The sequence below is a fragment of the Patiria miniata genome, unplaced genomic scaffold (genome assembly GCF_015706575.1).
Source record: "Patiria miniata isolate m_02_andy unplaced genomic scaffold, ASM1570657v1 HiC_scaffold_24, whole genome shotgun sequence".
In the NCBI taxonomy this organism is placed as follows: Eukaryota; Metazoa; Echinodermata; class Asteroidea; order Valvatida; family Asterinidae; genus Patiria; species Patiria miniata.
The window spans coordinates 2,406,443-2,428,133 of record NW_024037063.1 but is presented as its reverse complement, the minus strand read 5'-3'; the positions used below and the strand labels follow the sequence as shown (position 1 = coordinate 2,428,133).

At 40.3% G+C, this 21,691-nt stretch overlaps 2 protein-coding genes across 4 annotated transcripts in view; one reads left to right on the top strand and one right to left on the bottom strand.

Annotated features, from left to right (window-relative positions):
- The first annotated feature begins 414 nt into the window (after positions 1–414).
- Positions 415–6,560, top strand: LOC119731559. Of its 2 annotated transcripts, XM_038204738.1 has the most exons (10): positions 415–641; positions 1,408–1,555; positions 2,065–2,119; positions 2,541–2,837; positions 3,191–3,254; positions 3,585–3,857; positions 4,014–4,280; positions 4,488–4,766; positions 4,894–5,154; positions 5,706–6,037. In XM_038204738.1, the coding sequence occupies exons 2-10, from the start codon at positions 1,425–1,427 to the stop codon at positions 6,035–6,037; spliced, it is 1,959 nt and encodes a 652-aa protein (XP_038060666.1). In that variant the 5' UTR covers positions 415–641; positions 1,408–1,424. The 2 variants fall into 2 exon arrangements, with proteins under 2 accessions (XP_038060666.1, XP_038060667.1); XM_038204739.1 differs by lacking the exon at positions 415–641 and having other exon boundaries at positions 1,425–1,555; positions 5,706–6,560.
- Positions 6,561–6,967: 407 nt separating this feature from the next.
- LOC119731558 (bone morphogenetic protein 1 homolog) overlaps positions 6,968–21,691 on the bottom strand; it is a 33,868-nt gene continuing 19,144 nt past the window's right edge. For both annotated transcript variants that reach the window (XM_038204737.1, XM_038204736.1), the window contains exons 6-19: positions 17,460–17,699; positions 15,890–16,108; positions 15,089–15,211; positions 14,409–14,554; positions 13,551–13,746; positions 12,873–12,995; positions 12,219–12,379; positions 11,439–11,619; positions 11,114–11,239; positions 10,742–10,869; positions 10,202–10,415; positions 9,510–9,595; positions 8,777–8,941; positions 6,968–8,477 (exon numbers count right to left, since the gene is read on the bottom strand). In XM_038204737.1, the coding sequence (XP_038060665.1) occupies positions 8,373–8,477; positions 8,777–8,941; positions 9,510–9,595; positions 10,202–10,415; positions 10,742–10,869; positions 11,114–11,239; positions 11,439–11,619; positions 12,219–12,379; positions 12,873–12,995; positions 13,551–13,746; positions 14,409–14,554; positions 15,089–15,211; positions 15,890–16,108; positions 17,460–17,699 (2,213 nt within the window). In that variant the 3' untranslated portion in view covers positions 6,968–8,372. The remainder of the gene's footprint in view (positions 8,478–8,776; positions 8,942–9,509; positions 9,596–10,201; positions 10,416–10,741; positions 10,870–11,113; positions 11,240–11,438; positions 11,620–12,218; positions 12,380–12,872; positions 12,996–13,550; positions 13,747–14,408; positions 14,555–15,088; positions 15,212–15,889; positions 16,109–17,459; positions 17,700–21,691) is intronic.

The window sequence follows — 21,691 nt, the reverse complement described above, 5'->3', positions numbered from 1 at the left end:
CTCGAAAATAGCTCGGGAAAAACATTCCTTCTGTTATCCCAAGAAACACCAACACGATTACGTTAACCTTACTACGGATTAAGGTAATAAATGGTTGTGGTCGCACCTCGATTAGTTCACTCTTGATGGCAATTTTTCAATTTTCTACATAATTAAAAGGGGGGGGGGGTTCCGATCAAATTGACATACATTTTTATCACAAGCTATTTTCCCAAACCGAAGCAGTGATTTACTCTTCGGAAGAAAAAAAATGCCCATTTTCGACAACGACGCGACTCACTCAAGTCTACGTTTACATCAGTGAATAATTGAGATGAATAGCAACTGGACGGGCAAACGAAAAAGAATAATTGATTTTGTAAAGACACGGTAATCCCTAGGCCTTACATTCTGAACGGGATGTCTGGGCATAGCATCTATTGTCCTCCTCCTTTTATGTTTGTCCTTTACCCCCTTCGACTCAGGATGAATAAGTAAACACGACCTTAGGTCAAACGGGGGCTGGACATCGACAAGATTGGTCTCATGGATACAAAGAGTCTTCACCCGAGAAACAAGACGATTCCTGGCTGAAGGATTTCTTGAAGTGGGATTTGGATGTTTCCTTGACGAAATTTTGAAGTATATTTGCTGTCCAAAAGGTAAGAAAACCAAGAGCGTGAGAATACGGCTATTTACAGCGAGCGCAAAGTATTTTGTCATAGGTCAGTCACACCATAGAGCAAGGCCAAGAACACACAATGTCTTAAAATGATTAATTCACTTGTCACTATGTCACTATATTATTTTACATTTGAGTGAACCTAGTCACTCTCCTTCCATTTATGTAATCATAGTGTCCATAAAATCAAATTATTACCCAATAAGTGGATTGCATCATTCACAGGCTGTCAAAATATTGCAGCGGTCGTAAAAGAACATCCTTAGCAACGCCTTAGCAACAGACGCTTCGGCATGCTGATCATGCGCTATCGATATTTCTATACAGTGGAAGAACAGTTTTCATTTATTTTATTTATGTATTATCGGGCAAACAAGATATAAACATTAAAACAGGCCCAAGGATTTCCCAACAGCTAAACAAATCACTACTAAACAGTTCCTAATCACCATCGCTTGAAGTTAGTAAAAATATCATCTGTGAAATCTTTTCTTACATAGGGCCTACAATTTTTTTCGCCAACTGCACAATTTTAAATTCAATTAAAAAACACTAAGCTATTACCTTTCACAGTAGTAAATTTATGTTCTTGCTAAAAATGTAATATGAAAAGTAGCCGTATTGGTTCATTCATTGAGACTTTGATATCAATTTAGTTAATTTAGCACGTTTATTATTCAAATTATTATTTTTAGATCCCACCGTATTCGTCATTGATCGATTATTCTCCAATGTTTTTTTTTCAGTTCGCAATACCTCCAAGATGCCTCAGCCCAAAGGAGACTTGGTCTTCTTCGTTGTCCATCAGAGACAAGACGATCCTACTGAGATTGTAGCGCATCTCGTCAAGCCGGACGGAATGGAAGATCTCAAGTCCTACATGACGGAGAGCGGGTCAGTATTCAAACCAAAACAAACTTTCCCAACTGAAAAATTACATGATTTTAAGATGAGATACTAGCTCAAGGTTGCTCCAAAATCAACCAAAATGTGAATGCCAGACCCCTATCCAATTGAGGTTCGAAATGAAATCGAAGAGTGTCATGGCCTAGCGGTTAAGAGCGCCGGACTCAAGCTCTGGTGTTTCAGAGGCAACAGTGGCGTGGGTGCGAGCCCGGTGACACTTGTCGCTAAGAGAAGGGGTTTGCCCCGGTGTTTCTGGCCTCCTAATAAACCTCTCACGCGGAGTATCATATGAGAAGAACCAACCAAGTAGATCCTTTAATGCCAATAACCACCCTCGAGAAAATGAAGACACCAACTGCCCCCACTGGACCTCAGTCCCGCTTCTGCTTATCCTTTTGCCTTCGCAGGCGTCAGTGTTGCTTTGAGAAGGTTTCTGTTTGCATCGAATCGTCGCTACATCCCCGCGTATTGTTAATTTCTCGTGATTTCTTTTTCAGGTACAAATTATGTGAATCGACCAGGACAGAACCTTTTAAGGCCATGACTAGCGAGGTAAGCAAGAACATCAAATAATTATATTAAATTAAACAGAATTATTCAAAATCAACGGTATAGGCCTAGTTTATTTCTTATATTTTCAAGAAATGGAGACACAATAACAGACCTTTATTATGCTCCCACCATTGCAGTCATGTTCCCTGTATGCCAATAACAGTTCTGAATGATAATGTTTTTTGTACAAATAGGAACCAGACTATTTTCCCCGCTATTTTCAAATATAGCTGCAGCATGGTAAAGTTTCCATGATAACATGATCTACGTTTTGGATTAGAGAGCTTCTAAAAAAAAAATCCTCTGAGTTTATTTCAAAACACGTATTTTAGCTGTGTTTTTTTCCTGTAGAAAAATTTGGTGTAAGTGATATGTCAGTTTAAATTTCAACCGTGATTTGTTTTTTTCAAATCACCCGCAGACATTCTACATTCGTCTCGTCGGAGATTTGGTCGTCAACACTTTCGGCAACCCTAGCTATCGCAGGGACCGCCTCCAGCTCAAATGGTTACGTAATCGAGTCAACAGGAAGGACTTCTTCGTTGAGGGCGTCTACAGGGGGCGTTTCCAAGCCGATTACAGTGGGAAGGTCCTCCTGCATCGTCTCACGGTGCACGCTGGGACGACTAACCGAGGAAGCGGGAGACAGTTTACTCTGAATAACCTGGAGAGCATTCTGGGAGATGTGGTGTCGTCATCAAAGATGGCCATTCCGAAGGTGAGAACTCGGGTGGCTTGACCTTTAAATTCTATCACAAGGCAAAAGGGCAAAGGCGAGAGGTAACAAGGCGGAAAAGGCAGAGGACAAAAGACAAAGGCAAAAGGTTAAAAAGGAAAAAGAGCAAAAAGGCAAGAGGAAAAGGTAAAAATGTACAAAGGTGAAAAAGGCATACAGGCAAGGGACAAAAGCAAAATAGAAGAGGCAATAGACAACGGCTAAAGGACAAAAAGGCAAAGGCAAAATTTCAAAGCAAAAGGTAAAAGGCAGAAAAAGCAAATGGCAAATGGCAGAAAGGCAAACGACAAAAGGCAAGTACGGAATAACCTACATCGTAACATTTTACGTTTTAGGAAAGAGAACATCCTGCTCCTCCTGAAATCCAAGACAGTTTCACTGAAGAAGAGGTCGTTAAAGGTAACTTGCTCTTGCTTATCTATCCTCTCTTTCAAATTTGTTAAACAAAAATGATGGGTTTACAGAACGAATTATCAGCTTCTGATTACCACCACTTGGACAAAAACATTGACAAAGTGGGAGACTGCCAACGTAGGCTTTGATAGCTCAGTTGGAAGAGCGCCGGAACGTTGTTCCGGAAATCGCAGAAATCCCGCTCTCGTTAGTTTCGTAATTCAACCTCGTTGTTAAATATGCACATAGTCCGGTGTCCCTGATGGTTTATTGGCTGCTTCCTCAATGGAAGGAAATCAGGAATGATAATTTTCGGATCTTTCTTGCTCCAATCAGACGTAGTCATCCGAACCATCTCCAAGGATATTCCCAAGAACTGCGTGGTGCCTCTCGCTATGCACCTCTTCGGTCTCTCCGAGGTTGAAATCCTAAACCTTAGTCTCCTCCCGCATCACCGAGACTTTGATGAGCAGCGCTACGCCGTTCTGGAAAAGTGGATGTTAACGATGGGAGAGGAGGCTACCTTTACCAAGCTGATTGAAGCTTTCAGGGCCGTCAAGATGACGTCAGCAGCCATCAATCTCAACAAGAACTTGCTGACCAATGAGCGTAGGTTTTAGCTAATAACGGTTCATTTTATGCTCATTGGCCAATCACCGAAGGTTTTAGTTAATTAAATACCAACGGTTCATTTTATGCTCAGGATACTTAAAGAAGAGCTTTCGTTAGTCACAATTGAACATTCTTAATTCACTTCTATTTTAGGCTTGAAATCGGTTGCTAAGGGACTGCCTGGCGACCTCCAACCTCTAGCTGACGCCGTCAAAGTCGATCTCGAGGAATCTCGTCAGAACTACGTGGACGAGCTTAACGACCATAAGTTTCAGATATTGTACAGATGGCGCGAGGACTCTTTCGAGACTCTCAGAAAGAGGGCGTCTCATACCAAGCTGTTGAGAGCAATGCGCAAGTGCGGAATGGAACTAGCGGCCGACAGATGCACGCTCATTAGCTCAGTGGATGCACGTGACGGTAGGCTCATTTGCATTTAATACAATTATTCAAATTTCAGTACGATTTTTTAGCCTGCACAAAACATAAATTTCGTTTTCCTGTGCAACTGAATTAATAATGTAGTCTATAAAATGTATGTCCTACATTAGATTTTAACGTTAATTGTGATTGTTCGGACAATGTAAGAAGAAAATTGTAGATTTATTGTATTATCCTTCTCTCCAGTCGTTCTACTTCGCGTCATCTCCAAAGACGCCAGCCGCGAGACCATTTACCGCCTGGTACGTCGGTTGGGTCTGACGGAGGAACAAATTGACGGCTTCACCAGAGAACACGGACAGGACTTCAACAAGAAACTGTTCCTCCTGAACTCCCTAGTCGCATGGAAGGACAGCGATGGGAAGGGCGAAGGGGCCAGGTTTGAAGATCTCATGTACGAAATGGAGGCGGTCGGATTGAGACAAAATGCGGATATCTTGGATGAAGAACTCGTCAAGGATAAACGTACGTTTTCAGTGCCGTCGATTTTTAATTTGGATTAAAATCAAATGGACGTTGAAAATAAAACGTGGCTTCAGATATACATGTGTATTAATGGAACATTGATTGAATTCTTTTGTTTTTCTGTCAGGTTTTAGGTTTGCGGCTACGCAGATCGAAAATGACATGATGCAGCCGTTAGCGGACGAACTCCGTGTTGATACCAAACCAATGATGATCGATTACGACGGCGACTTTCTAGCCGAATTGGGCTACAGACTATTGGTGCGCTGGAAAGAGACAAGGGGCAAATACGCCTCACACACGGAGCTGCTGAAGGCTCTGGAAGGCGCCGGGTTGGGCGCCCTCGGGGTGGACGTGGATAAGATGGGATCTGTGAACATCGATAAAGGTAGGTTGATGCTCAGCAGACAACTGCTGTTCTATGATTATATAATTTCACACCTCTCAAAAATGAACCAAATTAAACAAATAGGTGAAAATGATTAATACAGTCGATTCTCGTTAATACAAACTCATTTGGACCAAGCCAAATTGTTTGTTATATCAGAATTTTGTATTAAGAGGAACATCAGTCCCATTCATTGTGCACATAAATGCAGTCGGGACCAAGGCTTTACGTTTGTAATAACCAGAATTTGTATTAACAGAGTTTGTACTAACGAGAGTCGACTGTACATAGAATGCAAGTTAAATGTTGGTCTTTTTGCGACAATATTATCTACTTATTATCATCTTCATCGGGGGTGTAGCGCTTGTGTCCTTCAGCAAGCCATTTTACTACAATTGTTTTCTCTGGCCAATAGGAAACATATAAGCATATCAATAGAGTTGTTTCTTTGTTAAGCGTTGGGAAATTTTTCTTACCAAAACCGTCAGCACACCATGTGTGATTTACTTATTGATAATGATTCAATCGTTCTCAACTTGTTTCTCTACAAGGTGCGATGTGCGATTTTTGCCTCCGATATGTCACAAGTTGGATCCACGTCAGCCGCGCCCATGAGTGGCCCTCCGTGGTCCAGAACATCCCCTCAAACGTCACCCAAGGCCTGGACAAACGCACGGTGGATCTCATCAAGAGACAGCAGAGAGATCCGTGCGACCAGATGGCCAGGGCTTTGATGGTTTGCAGGGAGAGGGGTGTGTTCAAAACGGCAGGGGCACTGGTCAACAGATTGATTGCTTGTGGGTTTGAGAAGACCGCCCTCATGCTGCTGGATGTGTCCAGGTCACAGTATTACTGCACAACACTGCGGCTGGAGGACGTCTAGCAAGAATTTCCAACATTTGAACTCTAGAGAGCGCCCTCTGTTGATAGTAATCAATTTTTGGCAGGTGCAAAAATGCAAAGCTGTTTATGAAGTGATTTTGTAGAAGAATTTTCAGGTAAATGATGATGTCCAAAAATCTGAAGCCTTTTTTTCAAGAACAAAAAAAGGTAGGTGGCACTTCAAATGAAAGGCAAATTTTTAAATGAGCAACAGTTAGGCTGGTCCAATGACACAATTATTGCCCAACATAGTGCTTACAGTAATGCCATCTATGCAATGACTCCTGGGAACAAGACCAAGATGTCGTCCTTAACATGTTAGGAAGTCAACACTGTTTTGATGTGATGAGGTTTTGCACTGAGACTGCACCCTTTCCACTACCTTGTCTAAGGAGCAAATTGTTTTCTTTGAAGAAATTTTATGTATTTTATAAAATTATGACAATCATTTTGTGAAAATCTTTATTTCAAGTGTGAATCCTTTTCTGAATAGCAATTTGACCTTGAAATTTCAGCATCATTTTTTTTTTAAAACAACTGAATATTTGCTGTTGTATGCATTGATATGACCAACAAACTAGATTCATTATTGACCACAAAGTATTATTCTACAAAAAACATGAAAGTTATGAAATGAAACCTTGTTTTCCAATATGTAAAATTGATGCAAAAATGTTCTAAAAACTTTTCATCAGATTTTTTTTGCAATAAATTCTTCCTAAGGTTTGAAATGTTGTTTTTTAAACTATCTGTGTCGTGTTTTATATTTGGATTTAATTGTGACCTGAACTTTTGGTCCAACTAACAAGTTTAAGAATGTTAGCAAAATTTGTAGCACAACTGGGGAAGCGTTAAGTTAGATTTAAGAATGTGGGTGAGATCGGCAGCATTAAAATTCAAAGAAAGAGACAAAATAAGAGAAAATGAAACATTCTTTTAGATATACATGTACTCTCAGTTTAATTAATGTTTGAAATGTTCTCCATTAAGTTTGAAAGAGTTTTTTTTCCCAACGCCTTTTAATCTACATCAAAAATCTAAACTTATAGTCTACTCTGTAACTGGACATTAACAGCAAACCTTTCATGATATTGAATTTCCAACAATCTAATTTACATGAATTAGGAATTAAAATTCAATTCATCAATTTTAGGACCACGTTACCACTCAGCCAAATGCAATCCCCAGAAAACATAACTTTAGATGGAAAAAAACCCAAACAAACAAGAAATTGTATCAGAAATCTTGGAAGCTACACTTAAACTAACATTAAACGCTAAAATATCTACACATAAAAAAATAACAAAATCTGAAAAATTAAAATCACTCAGTACTGTCCTAAGAAAGGACAGATTTTCATAATTTGAGGTTTTTGCATAGTTCTTGCAATCTTTGTCCTTTGCCTACATCTAATGGTGTTAAAAATAACAACCACTTTGAAAAAAAGTATGTAATATTACATGTATATGGAACAATGATATGACCAAATACTGTACAAGTTAAAAATTGATAAAAAATATAAGTATTATCAGAAGTGAAATAGTGTACACACGATGAAAGCATGGTTAATACACAGTTAAAATTATATTAGGTGAATGACTGTGAGCTTTATAGTTATTTTCTGAGCATTTTTCATGACCAATGTTAAATGAATTTTGCGCTGTTATAAAAACCTTTGATCATCTTTATTAATCTTAAATTTGTCTTGAGATTGTTTTTCAGTAAGCTTAAAACAAAACACAGTTATGTACATGTACATTGTACAATGATAATAGGGAAAGAAAAAGTGTCAAGAAGAATACATTATTAAATTCCAGCAACTGGAATTTTAATCGTCACTCATTCTTCACTATAATAAGATAAACATTTTTTGTGAGCTACAATAATACTGTTTTTGTTCTTCACTTTAAAACAAGTTGCAAACAATTTCAAAATGCCAAGAAACTCATTGATGTTGATTGTATAGAATGCACAAAATATGATTTGCAAGACAAGTGTATATCTTTGTGCAAGTCAACAAATCTAAAGAAAAAAAATTCATTCGGAATATACATTTCTTTCAAGCAACATTCAAACATATCTGTAAACGGATTTAACCCACGCCTAAAAATGTCCTCCTTTCGTTTATGCACACTTATTTGATTCGATATAAAATTTGTCAGGGTCTAAAACCACACCTAAACCACGACTCAAATCATCTTACTCCACCAGCACTGGCTCGGGGACTTGAGAAAAAAAACTGGATTAATTTGATACAAATCGTAAAACAAAAAAAGATGCCCTAGACATAACCACGGCCAAGCTCATATTGACCTGGTTGCCATGGTGACTAAATTTTAGCTGATTTGGTATTCGGCGTAGAAACCTTTCTTGCTGATGGTGTCGTCGGACCGGAAGATAAGACGTAGATTCTCTCCTTGTGAGATGATGTCATCAGGAATCTAGTTAAGCAAGATTTCAAGATAATTATTTTTAAGCATCCTTTAGCTAACTCCATGAATGTAATTGCTGTGGAAAAAAATTAACAATATTTGATTAAAGCTTTTAAAAAGTGTGGGACCGCTAATTTATGATCACTTCGACCTGGAATTTATTGTAACATAGTTTGTATTATGGGCTCCGTGCATAAGTAACCCCTCAACGGTTACAAAGGGAAAGTTGGGGGAGACTACTGAGAGCCTAAAGCGCCCTCTACAGTTTGCGCACAAAGTCCATTGAGGCTCGTTTGTTTTTGACTTACTTTATGTCCACAGAAGCGGCCTATTCTCTCCGAGTCGTAGGAGTCCCCATCCAACACCTCCAGCGAATCGTAGTCACATTCTGTCTCGTGTTCGATGTCAAACGATCGGAACATCAGCCTGACTGAGTAACCTTGTGGGGCTAATATCGTCCACTCACAATCCTCCTGCGATAGACCACAAAATAATATATCATTAACTAGGAATTTTTCTTTTTCTTAGATTTCCCTTTTCTATCCCTTCTTTGTGTAGCCCTCACATCGAGCGACCCTTACATTGGACCTTGTGATGGGCAACTCTCATTAAATTTAAAACAAAAGACGATCGTCAACATTATAGTCGAAAGAAGACAGTTTCAGGACCGTGCACTTTTACAACCAATCTCACACAACCAACAGTTCACATCCATAAACAATTTACATAAATGTCCAACCGGATGTGTGCAAATATATATTTGTCACTGTTTGATAACGTTTATCATAAGGAAAATGAAAGTTTTGATTTTGCATTTTGTTTTTGTGACAGCCAGAGAAAGACAAATGCAAAATGGCCAATGGTTTTAGGAATCAGGTTGGCGCTATATTACTTCTCATAGTAACATTACTACCCTCCCTTACATCTTAAGCTACATCACTCTATCCACAGTTGTCATGACAATCAACAGCCAGAATGAAAACATCCCAACAACTGAGCTTTTAAAAACCTCCCACGTAGATGGACAAACTGGACACAAACCTGGCTTCCATAGTTGTTATCGCCGTAATCCGCGTGAGAGTAGAGTTTCTGGGAGACATAGTCTGCTTGCAGAACACCGCCACATACTGGGGAAGAGTTTAAGATCAGAAACAATGTTTTCAGAAAGTGTAAGATCGAAAACAATGTTTTCAGCAAAAAAAACTTTTTAACTTTAGACAGGTTGGGTGGATAGTTATGTTGAGGTAGGAATTTCAAGCTGAATGATTTTGTTCTGATGTACCAGACAGTGTGTCAGAAATACTATGTTTTCCCACAAGGACCACATTGTGTCCTCGTGAAAAACCAATTTTAGCGAAGAAGTTGGGACATACTTTGCGGAGGTAAATCAAACGGACTCCCAAGATTTCTCGTGACTTGAGCCAAGTTTTGATGAATGGATCATGAATGGACCATTCCGAATAATTTGGACATAAGCCCCACCCACTTAGGTTTGGGACCACGTTTGACCAAGCTGCTTTGGTCACCTGACCAAAAGTCACAATCCAATTGGCCAATTAGGCCATAAGCCCCACCCACGTAGGCTTGTGACCACAATTTGATCAGGTGCTGTGGTCACCTGACGAAAAGTTGTAATCTAATTGGCCAATACGCACTGCTTGATGCACAAGCATGCAGGGTCCATTGAAAAAACAAAACAAACAAAAAACGCCAAACTTTGAAATAATACTGACTTGTTGAATGAGTAGCGAAGAATCCTCGCCTGGATACTGAAGCATCGGAGAAGAATGTAATGTACATCTGATTGGTGTTGGCCAGGACAGGATCGGGGATCCTGGTTCCACAGAATCGACCCAGTAGATGACCCTCAGAGGAATCGCCATCGTAGATGACGACGTGGTCGTATGCACACTCAAGATGATGCTCAAGATCAAAATCATTAAATACCTGCAAGTAAAAACAAATGATGATCATCCTATATCCACATATTCCAAGACTTTTTCCCGCAACTGTCATTCGTCCTACTGCTCTTAGTACTAAAACTTTTAGTCTTTAGCCTTGATAGAATTGAACCGACCAACTGATCCTGGCAAGCTCGATGGTCGATTGGTGAGACATCTGCAATTGTCGGCAGGAGGTCGTGGGTTCAAGCCCCATCTGAGCAAGTTTTGTGAATTTTTCTTGCAGGCTCTCGGAAAACACTGAGTTCATCATATGGTGCTAGAACACATTGGTGAAGGGCAACACTTGATATGAATACCAGAACAACTCACCAATTCTACTTTGTGTCCGGGGGTAGCCACTATGTGCCACGTGCACTCTTTGCGCTTAGGGTAGTTGTCGGGGTAGTTGGGACTTGTTATCTCGCCGTGGCTGGAACGAATATCGTGACGACATCCGGCTATCAAATAAAATAAATAATTAAATATACCACAAAGGAAAACTGATTGGGTGCATGCATAATAATTATAAAGTTGATAAAAGAAATTGACTGCAGCGGGATTTGAACCGGCGACCTCTGGAACGCCGTACCTGTGCTCTACCAACTGAGTTATCCAACCCAATGTTAGCGGTCTCCAAATTTCTTTGTTCAAGGGGTTCTATCGTCAGAAGTCACGGTAATATAGTTGATTGTTTTTACTTACATTCTTTGCAATCGTGGCCGTTTTCATGCAGTGTGAATCCATTCCTGCAGGAGCACGTGTAGCTGCCGAGTGTGTTGACGCATACGTGCTGGCAATCGCCGTTGTTCTTCTCGCATTCGTCAATATCTGTGGAAAAAGTGAAACGTGAAAATGTCAGTTGGCCCGTCAAGTTGAAGACGTTGTAATTAGACTCAAGTTGAAGCTTTGTAAAAGTCAAAATGACAAATTGCTTGTAAAACATTGTATAATGTAGAGCATGACTGTCACTATCTGAATGCAGTCAACAGAGGGCGCTTCTGGTATATCACATGACCACACTACTGACCTGCAAAGAACATGGCAAAGAATCCTGGTCTGGACACGGTGCTGTCAGACTTGAACTCGATTCTCATGTTGTTGTAGCGTGACGTGATGGTGTCCGGAATATCATCGCCACAAAACTTGCCGTGAAGATCGCCAACCTCAGTCAGGCCACTACGGACCTCCACGTAGTCGTACTTGCAAACCTGAAGAAGAGAATTAAATAGGAAAAAAACTCCCATGATTGGCTGAAGTCGTTATGAAATTTTTTAAAAATCAACAGAATTTGTCATTGATGCTACAGAATGATGACTAAAAGACAAGTAAATCCTGTGTATCTGCCTTGGTGCAAGTTAAAAAAAATCTGTATCAACCAATAGCTTTTGATGTGGTGTTTGCTGAAAAGGTACAAGGAATGTCTTTGTTAAAGTTCAATTTAAAATATTGTGACCTTCCTTGGGGACTGGATGACTTGTGTGGACTTGTGACGACTTGTGAAGATTTGTGAGGACTTGTGAGGACTTGTGATGGACTTGAGAGGACTTGTGAGGACTTGGGAGAATTTGTGAGGACTTGTGAGGACTTATGATGGACTTGAGAGGACTTGTCTGGACTTGAGAGGACTTGAGAGGACTTTTGAGGACTTGCGAGGAACTTGTGGGGACTTGTGAGGACTTGTAAGAAATGCGATGGACTCAACTACAACACTGACTTCTAGCATGTCTAAATGAATGAAAATATGATCTAAAGTCTATTTTCTTCAATCCTAAACAAACTACTGATGACTGTTATTTTCAGTACTTACGTCGTTGCCTTCCAACTCAAAGCTCAGGAACTGGAGCGAGATGCGATACAAGGACGGAGCCACTAGATGCCAGACACAGTTCTTGTCTCGAGGGTAGAGGTCAGGGTAGGAGGGACTGGTGATGTTACCTTGGAGACTGGTCAGGAAACCGCCGCAGGCAACTATCGACCAATCAGCATCAAAGAAACTTGGTTGGTTGGAGATTTGATCATACTTGGAATGTGGGATATTTAAAACAAACCATACATATGAGGAGCGCCGTGGCCTTGTGGTCTTGAGCATTGTACTCAAGTTCAGTGTGTAACCCTGCAGGTTGTGGGTGCGAGTCCAGCCTGGGGATGTGGTGTGTGTGTCCTTGGGCAAGGCACTTTGTCACTACTTACTACTCCTCCCCACCCAGGAGTAAATGGTATCTGTGCCAAAATTGGCAGCATCAAGCTGTATACTCCCAAGGGAGCTGAGATGGTCTCTGGAATATTTCCTGGGGTAATAATGACGTAGCACCTAGACCTCCAATTTTGGTGGATGTGTGCGCTTTATAAACACACATGAATATTGTTAGTTTCAATAACAGTAAAATGTTGTGCATAATAAAAATTTGAATTTTCACAGAGAAAAAAAATACTGATGACAAGCCAGCCAGTCAATTCTTACCTTCACATGATTCTCCATCCGCTTTGAGTTCAAATCCAGGCTCACATTCACAGCGGTAACTTCCGATGGTGTTGACGCAGATCTGCTCGCAACCTCCGTTGTTCTTTGAACACTCGTCATCCTCTGCAAAACACACAAAAAAGGAAATGTTAAGCATTAAGAATGAAAGCTTTTAGTTCAAATTCTGAATTTCAATTAACTTCTGAGTTCCACTGCTCTCGAACAGTAGTCCAGACTTACATAAAGGGGAGTCAGCTTGGCGTAGTGGTACTTTCCTCGCCTTCCACGGCTGTGGCCCGGGTTCGATTCCTGCCTGCGCCAATATGTGGATTGGGTTTTCAGTCCCTACATGATTCTGTGGGTTTGCCTCAGAATATACTTCCGGGGTTTTCCTCCCACATCTAAAAAACTTGTAATTTCTTTACATTGTCTTCTCTTTACTGGGCCCCGTGGGAGACCAATATAGTCCACTGAATGGGCTACCCAGTTAAAACAAGAAATAAAGAAACTAACTAAATAATGGTAAAACATACATCTATTTCCTACACATCTGTTGCCAAAGTTCTATTGTTCTAAAGTTCTATTGGCATTCCTTTGTCATTGTCCAACCGGACTTGTGAATTGAATTGAGATCCATCACAAATACCTCTCCTACAACACTGCCAATGCACTTTTTACCTTTGAAGAAATCGGCGGAGAACCCCCCTTTGTTGACGGTCCCGTCCGACACAAACTTGACTCGCAGCTTGTTGCTGGAGGACTTGATATCCTCGGGCATCAGGTAGCCGCAGTATTTGCCAATTAGCGGTGAGTCATCCTCATGGCCGTCGCGCACCTCCACGTAGTCGTAGATGCAGTTATCATGCCGCTCCACCTGTTGGGCAATATTGGAGAGAAGAGCTTCCGATATGAGTGGGTGGCACCTGTCGCAAGGGCTTATATTTGCTGAGTTTAGTTAGACAGGGGAACATTAAGTAAGGCTTGAATGTCTGCATGGTGCAGAGTTATTAGGTATAGAGATAAGGGTAGGACTACAAACTTAAGAATCTGTTTTTTGACGACTGCACGGTTTTCAAGAGGTTCAATAACTTGCTACGGATCGTACGCTCTGTCCATGTTCAAGAACACATTGCCCAAGCCTTACAGTATAAAGAGGCCTTGCGGAAAAATGATGCTTTACGCAAATATCCTTGCCTATGAACTGCAGCGGAAAATGGCTTAATCTGTTTAAGATGTCTAAATAGTGCCGTTTTCAATTTCAATTTGGCCCAGTTTGTGTGGAATTTGTTCCGCAAGAATTTATCCACGCTTGAAATTTAAAAAACAAAATATTCCAAAGTTAATTTTTTTTTTACAAATTAAAACATATTCTGAGATAAAAGTAAGATATTTGGGCTACAGCTATTCCTGCTTAACTGTTTATGAATTGTCTGTCTAGAAGTAAGGGTATCATGAAGTCAGTGTCTTCCTGTTTGTCAGTCAGTCTACTTCTCCGTGTGTTTGTCCCTTAGGGGTCTAAGTCTACGACTTCCCTACCTCGAATGATTGGAAGTTCAGCCCGACTTGAAAGCCCTCTGGCATTGTCAGGTACCACACACAGGACTTGTCTGGCCTGTAGTCATCCGGGTAGTTGGGACTCTGTAGCATGCCCGATTCCTTGGAGATGTTGCCCCCACAGACCGCTGGAATTAACCCAAAATAATTTTTTTGAACCGTGGCTCATCCATCAACATTGCATATCAAAACTTGGTTTATTTTATTTCATGTCAAGCAAGGCTTGTTTTGATACTACCTCAGCCACTGACAACAAACATTTTCATCAAGCAAAGTTTAATCCTTTTATAGGGATGAATTGTCAGTCTGAAGAACATCATGTCTGATCCTTGATCCCTATTGGCTGTTCCATGGCAACAGCACTGTGGTATTCCCCCCACACTGCACCGAATGTGTAACATATACTATCTAAGATGTGCATGTTTCCTGCTACCATACACATATACAAATGTAGATAACAGCTGAAATTTGACCACATACAGCTTTATGCAACTTTATGCTGTATGATTCCTCAAAATATTTTAATCACTCCTCCGATTCCAGGTTCAATCTCAACCTCCTCACTACTGTGTATGACACTACCAGAGACCCCTCAGAAGGGTGGGCATCTCCCTCCCCTCCCCCCCATCCTTCCCTCCATCTTCACCCATCATTTGTCGTACCTTCGTAGTGAGCCGCGAATCCCCTACTGACTGCGTTACCGGTCGGCGAGCTCTTCAGCTCAATCCAGAGCCGACTGTCTGTTGAGACGATCACTGGGGGGATGTTGCTACCACAGAACCTTCCTGTTGGGATGAAAGGATAGATCAGTGGCATAGATTTGTGTCAAAATGCAAAAATAATATAATTTTGCAGGGGGACCAACTTCAAAAAGGAGATTTACTGGGTTTGGGGGAGGGGGGGATGACTTTATTTCATTTGACACTAGGTGGAGCTGTTTATGACAAAAGTCATTAAGTTGAATGTTAAGTTTAAATTTCAGAAAAAAACTTGACTGTTCTTCTTTTCTTTAAAAATGCACATTTCTCACAAATGATTTTATGAATGAATAGGCATTGAGTTTCGAAAGGGGGTTGGAGAAGTAGCCAATCATACTACAGGTAAGGCGGCATCGTCAAGGCCATGGCATAGCAACCAATGAGATTTTAGAATCGCCCAGGTCACGTATTGCCTGTCCTCATATACAAGTGTGATAGGTCATGTCTCTAGTCTTCATTATTGATAACTTAATGATTAATGGTAACTGGCGCCACCATCTGAAACAATTACAAGCCTTTACATTCAAAAGATTTACTGCTGTAGTCATTAGAAAAGACTAGTCAATTGCAAATTACAAGTACACAGCGTTTCCCGGTCTAAAACCAATTTCTTTTTTGGTCAACTTGAGTCGCACTAAATTCATTCTGTTGCAGCTTGACTTTAGAACGCCAGTCACTGGGTGACAAACAGTCCAAATCTCTAACCTAAAACGTTGGAAAATCTCCAGTGGCCGTCCCTGACTTCGACGTGATGGTACCAGCAATCGTCGCTGCCAACCAGCTCAAAGTCCTCAAAGGTCAGGACAATAGTCTCCCCGGGAGTGACGGAGATCCGCCACACGCAGGACTCGCGGCTGTTGAACTGCTCCGGCCAACCGGGAGAGCTGAAATTTCCTGTTGTTTCTTGCAGAGTGCGGCCGCAAGCTGGAAAGGGGGGGGGGGGAGATATGGAAGGGGGAAGTGAGGAAGTCAACAGGCAGGTGGAATATTGATACCAGAGGGTTCCAAGATTGAAAGAAGTAGAACACTTGCGGTTTGAGCTTGCCGGATAAATGTTTCCGAAGTAATCTATTTCCGAGCTTTGACAAAGCAGAACTGACTTTTTTTGGGGACTAATTTAGATGTTTTCAAGATGAAGATTGTGATCAGCATGGACATGTGTCAAAAAATATTACTATCAATCTCAGTCACAAGTAGCTTCGAACAGCAGTCAAGGATATAGTTCAATTTATCAATAAACGTGATGTTAATTTCTGAAAACTTGATGCCAATCAACAGTGTACAACAACGTTAACAGAAAAACAAAGAAAAACATATCCTTTTTCAGAGCTGAAAATAAATATGAAAACAACTTCAGTATATGTATCTCCATGTTTCGAAACTAAACCTAGCCAATTTCACGTTCAGTTCTGTAAAAGATTTGACATTAACCATGACATTGAAACTAGACACATAGCTCAGAGAACCGCTTCTAATAGTCACAAAACTCAAAAAGTTACAAGAGGATCACACTCTTAATACTGTCACAAACTCTGGCTGTTTTCTATAATCTGTGTCCTTTCCAAACTAAACGACGTCTATCCATTGTGATAAACCCACACACTTTCACTTGTATCAAACTCAAAAGCTCTGTCCATAATCTATCAATCTATGAGACTGACTTGAGAAAGCTACTTTTTCAAGAGCTACTTGAGACACCATCATCAATGTCAGTGATATCTGGATACTAGACCAAATTCTCAAGATCTGATGATAAATTCTTAAGATGACAGGCAGAGCAGAACTACATGGTGAGTGAAGCAATCGAGTTGTTGACTTCTTTTCAATGATGAGTGCTTTATTTTTATCACAACTGTTTCATAATCTTTTATCATGAATTGCAGGAAAGGTTTGACTGAAACTTTGCAAAGTTTCTTACATCCCCCCCTTTTTTTAAACTATAAATTCCTGTTTTGGAAACTTAAGTTGGTGAATCTATAGCATTATGCAGGCCACAAAGCAGATTTTATGAGTTGGTTATGAGTTGGTTATGAACATGGTGAAGGTTTGAAAACCTTCATGTTCTTACTTACATCTAATTCGTCCAACTTAAAATATTCTATGACATATCATTTTTTGTGATTAAAATATTCTATGAAATATCATTTTTTGATCAAACAATGTGACGATATTGGTGTGATGTGACGTGTAACATGCACTTTCACACAGTTGCACAGACAATCTAGACCAACATAATATCCAAGACACGATCGATCATCAACATATGGATACATACCCGGGCATTTGTACAGCAAGTTGGCCTGGGTAATGTCGCCCTCGCTCAGCTGCTTGCGCTGACCGATCTCTATCTCCGCCCGCGGCACGGCGTCCGGATCTCGTTGAGGGATGACCGTGTCCAACCAAATTCCCCTTGAAAACGTGTTCCTGGCGTAGTGCATGATGCTGGCAAAGTCGTACGGCTGGCCTAAGGAGTCCACTTCCTCCGGCAGAAGCTTGTTGAAGTTATACTCCTGACCTGGGGAGTCAAAGTATGATACTTTAGAAATTGGAAAGAAGGGCCAAGTTTCTTGTGGTATCGCAAGTTCGACCGGTGTGTTGGATCAGAATGTCCAATTTGGCAGTAGAGTGGAAAATAGGGTTTCTATATGTTAAATTACCATACAATTGCGTGCAAGTGATCAATCCAAAAATAGTTCTTATCTGGCTTAAAATCATTTGTAGTGTCAGATATTTGTCCAACTCAAAATAAAAAAAATATTACAATACTAAGCAACTGCTTCAGTTTTTAAGGATTGCTTCCACAATATCTTGAGTCTACAAAAAAAAAAATGGCATTGCCTACTCGTCCAGTTCTGGGAAAACAAACAAAGAAATAAACAAAAACAAAAAGCAAACAAACACAATTCCCCAAACAACCACAATATTATTTCAAGAAAAGTTCTTGAAATGTAGACAGTTGCCTCAAATGTTGGCTTTCACAAGCTCAAGTTTTAACCAAACTGGGAGTTTGCCTTCTAAACTTTTGAAATTCATCTTTAAACCAACCTAGTTGACAGTGACTTCTGAAAACCATTTTAACCCAAATGCCACTGACCAGTAGCACTGGTCCAAAGCTTATAAAAAAGAGCAGATTTTCCTGTTGATAGATCTTGGGGATGGGCAGCATGGTTCTATGAACCCAATTACCGGAAAAACGTTTGAGGACAATTTTTAGCGAAACACTTGCGAGGGCTAGACAAACACTGGCACTCCCCACCGCAAGGGAGGCAGGACTATTTCCTAAATCAATCACAGCAACCGTTTATTTGGCCATGTTGAAATGACCGCAACTCATGCGTCAGAGAAAAAAAGAGCCGCGGAGAGATTTGTCGGGAGACAGTTACGGGTCAGATGCTTAAATCACAGGGTGTCGACGCTGTTTTGCTAATTAGAATGTAACTTGCACTTTGGTGAAAGAGAACACCAGATTTCCGGACCCACCTTTGGTTTGTTTGTTTTTAAGAGAAGTAGTCATGCATTTTGTTTCTGGATGGCCCAGATTTCAAAAATAATTTTCTAATTTAACAAGTTACTTAATTACTAAATTTGTGGTAGTTTTTTTTAGATATATTGTTTTTATGTTACTTTTTAAAAGGATGCCAGTAGGCCTATGTATTCTTAAAGTGGAAAAACTTTGCAAACAAACTTGAACAACAGAGTTGGCCCAAACCTACTAAGTTTCAGTGAAAGAGACTTTAGAGCTCCACCAATACATTAGTATTTTGCCTTTGCATAATTGCCTTTGGTAATTCCCTACATTGTGTCAACCAATCACAAATGTACAAATTCTCCATAACCTTCACAAAAAAACCCAAAAATGTTCATGTATTCAAGCATGTCAACTCCCGGGGCTGGTATTTTTCAGAACTCAATAACACACCGACCCTGAGTTTTATTAAAGTTGTATACTCCATAATAAAACCAGGCAGAGATTCTTAAATCATTCTGGACATTTTTCAACCCAAGGTTATACAATTTGTACATAATTTGCAGCATTTTTTTTTGTTTAAGCTGGCATTTTTTTGTCTGACAGGTAAAATTATTCATGGCCATAACCATTACCCAGATGGATATATCACACCTGTTGATTCAAAACACATCAATGTCACACTGGTCATTAAAATGACTCCACAAAACAGGTGCATCCAGGCTGAAAAATGAAAGGAAAAAGGCTTTCCTCTTGCCTAAAAGACAGGTGTTTTTTTTTAAGCAATCACTGATTTTCAGGATGTGAACATCAGGATGATGTTCTCATTCTGAGTGCATAGTTTGTTAAGAATAGATGTAATGTGGTATTTCAAATTCTTAACCAGTTTGCGTCGGAGGACATGGGAATAGGCACTGGCTGTTTTTGTTCACAGGCACGACTGACGGGCTAATACGTCAAGATTGCCTGCCTCGACTCGCCTCCGGGTGACGTCTAAACAGGCTAATCCCTCGAGTCTTGTACACGCACACAAAGTCTGTGAAGTCTGTGGAGTGCGGACCATGTGTTGATCTTGAATCGGCTGTTATGCATGGCCTATTGTTCTACAATTTACACTCCAGTGCACACCCAGGAGTCGTGAAACATAATTATGAGGTTTTGGCAATTGTCCTACAAATACTGTTGAAATGACTCTTTTGAATCAGCATTGGTGGTGTTTGGTTGGAAAATTTTGCCTTTTACGAAAATCAATACTTTCTTTGAAAATAGTCCCGACTCGAAGTGGTTAAGAGGTAATACGTGAAATTTGCTCGGATACAACAATTTGACAGAAAACTAAAGACTCACGTGATTTTACGCCCCAAATAATAAGCATTCCTTGATGAAAGATATGGTTCATGGTAGTTGGTACAGGCCAAGCTGCTTCAAAGTTTCCTTCAGTTCTTACACTGAAACTTGACAAGCTGCACCGATCAAACTCAAGTATTCTTTTGTCATAACACACTCAACTCACAAGTCCAGTCACGAATAACCAAAGATTAGCATTAACAAAAGAATGCCTTCATCACAGCTCATTTGAATAGCTTTTGATGCACTTATGATGGATTTACGACGCACTTGGGATCCACCGCAAGCACCTGGACCACAACACTGACGATTGACACTCATATCTGTCTGAGAACACACACTCTTCACATTTCAGTCTGGCAAGGAGCAATGATCACACTCGGTGACCCATTTAAGAAAAAAAACTCTCTCCCTTCATCAAGAGGGTCCATAGAAGATCCACGACCGACATGCTCCAGAAATCTGCCTCTTGAAAGCTAGACTAATCTGCAACACTTGACAAGTGCGAGGAGGCTGATTGGAATTCATACATTGGACATCTTCAAGTGGCTGAGTAAGCGATGACTAAGAAGCCAGAAATGGATCACATACTTCATGGCCATCATGAATAATTTCATTTAGGTAAAAGTGAACCCCCCCCCCCCCCACTTATGGACATTATTGCAGATGTCTGGAAAATACAAGTGCTTTTTAAATCTATGTTTTAATTTCAACTTGCTCAAATTAATTTTGGAAAAAGAAGGGGAGTCCAACATCCCTTCAAAAATATACAGCTGCAACCCAACAGCATCATCACCGAAACTCAGAAAAAGGGGGCTGACCAAAAAATATTTTTTTTTACCCATCATATTAGTTTTGATCTCTGCTAGACCCCAAGACTATCCTATTGTCCTCTGACCGAGGTCCAGCTCAATTAGACGAACCTAATATTGTTTTGCATTGATCTTGGGAATTTTACTTAAATCTTTCGCTTGCTTGAGCAAGTATACTTCAAACCCGGTTTATATCAGATTTTTTCCACTGAAATTCAAGCTTGATAATATCGCAGCAGCATGTTTGTTTTTTGGTCTCAAGTCTCTAGGGGGAATCAAAGCTGTATCCACCTGTGTCAGACTGGCACTCCCTCCATCACACATCATGCACATGACTGACCCTCTAATAGCCATAACAGCAAGGTCAACCTAAACTATGCATCAAAGAAAGTATGTTAATGGTAGAAACATTTATAGTGCCTGAACCTGCAACATTTCCCCCTCCAACCAAAAGGCTAAATGATGCTATTTCTCATTTAAACAAACCAAGCATTTTTAGCCACTTGTTATTCTCAAAGGTTTTCACATTTTTCCCCCTCTGCCCTTTCGGTGGGGTTGCGGGGATTAAATAAACAAGAGATTTCAATTACAAAATGTTGGCGTCGGCCGTTTTTCAGTTAACCCCTTAATCTGTATTCAAGAAAAGTTTCGTGCAGAGAATGTTAAAATACATCTGGTTTTCGCATCAAACCTGCAGGAAACTAAATTCGGTTCAAAAATGAACAGAGGTTCAAAGCCCGAATACACTTTTCTGTACCACCTTTCTGTTATTAGATTGATCGATATCAGAACTTTGAGTTCCTGGTTTTTTTTTTTTAAATTTAAAACTTTGTTCCTCAATGCAAAAAATTATAAGAATTTAATTTTAGAGGCTGTTTTGTT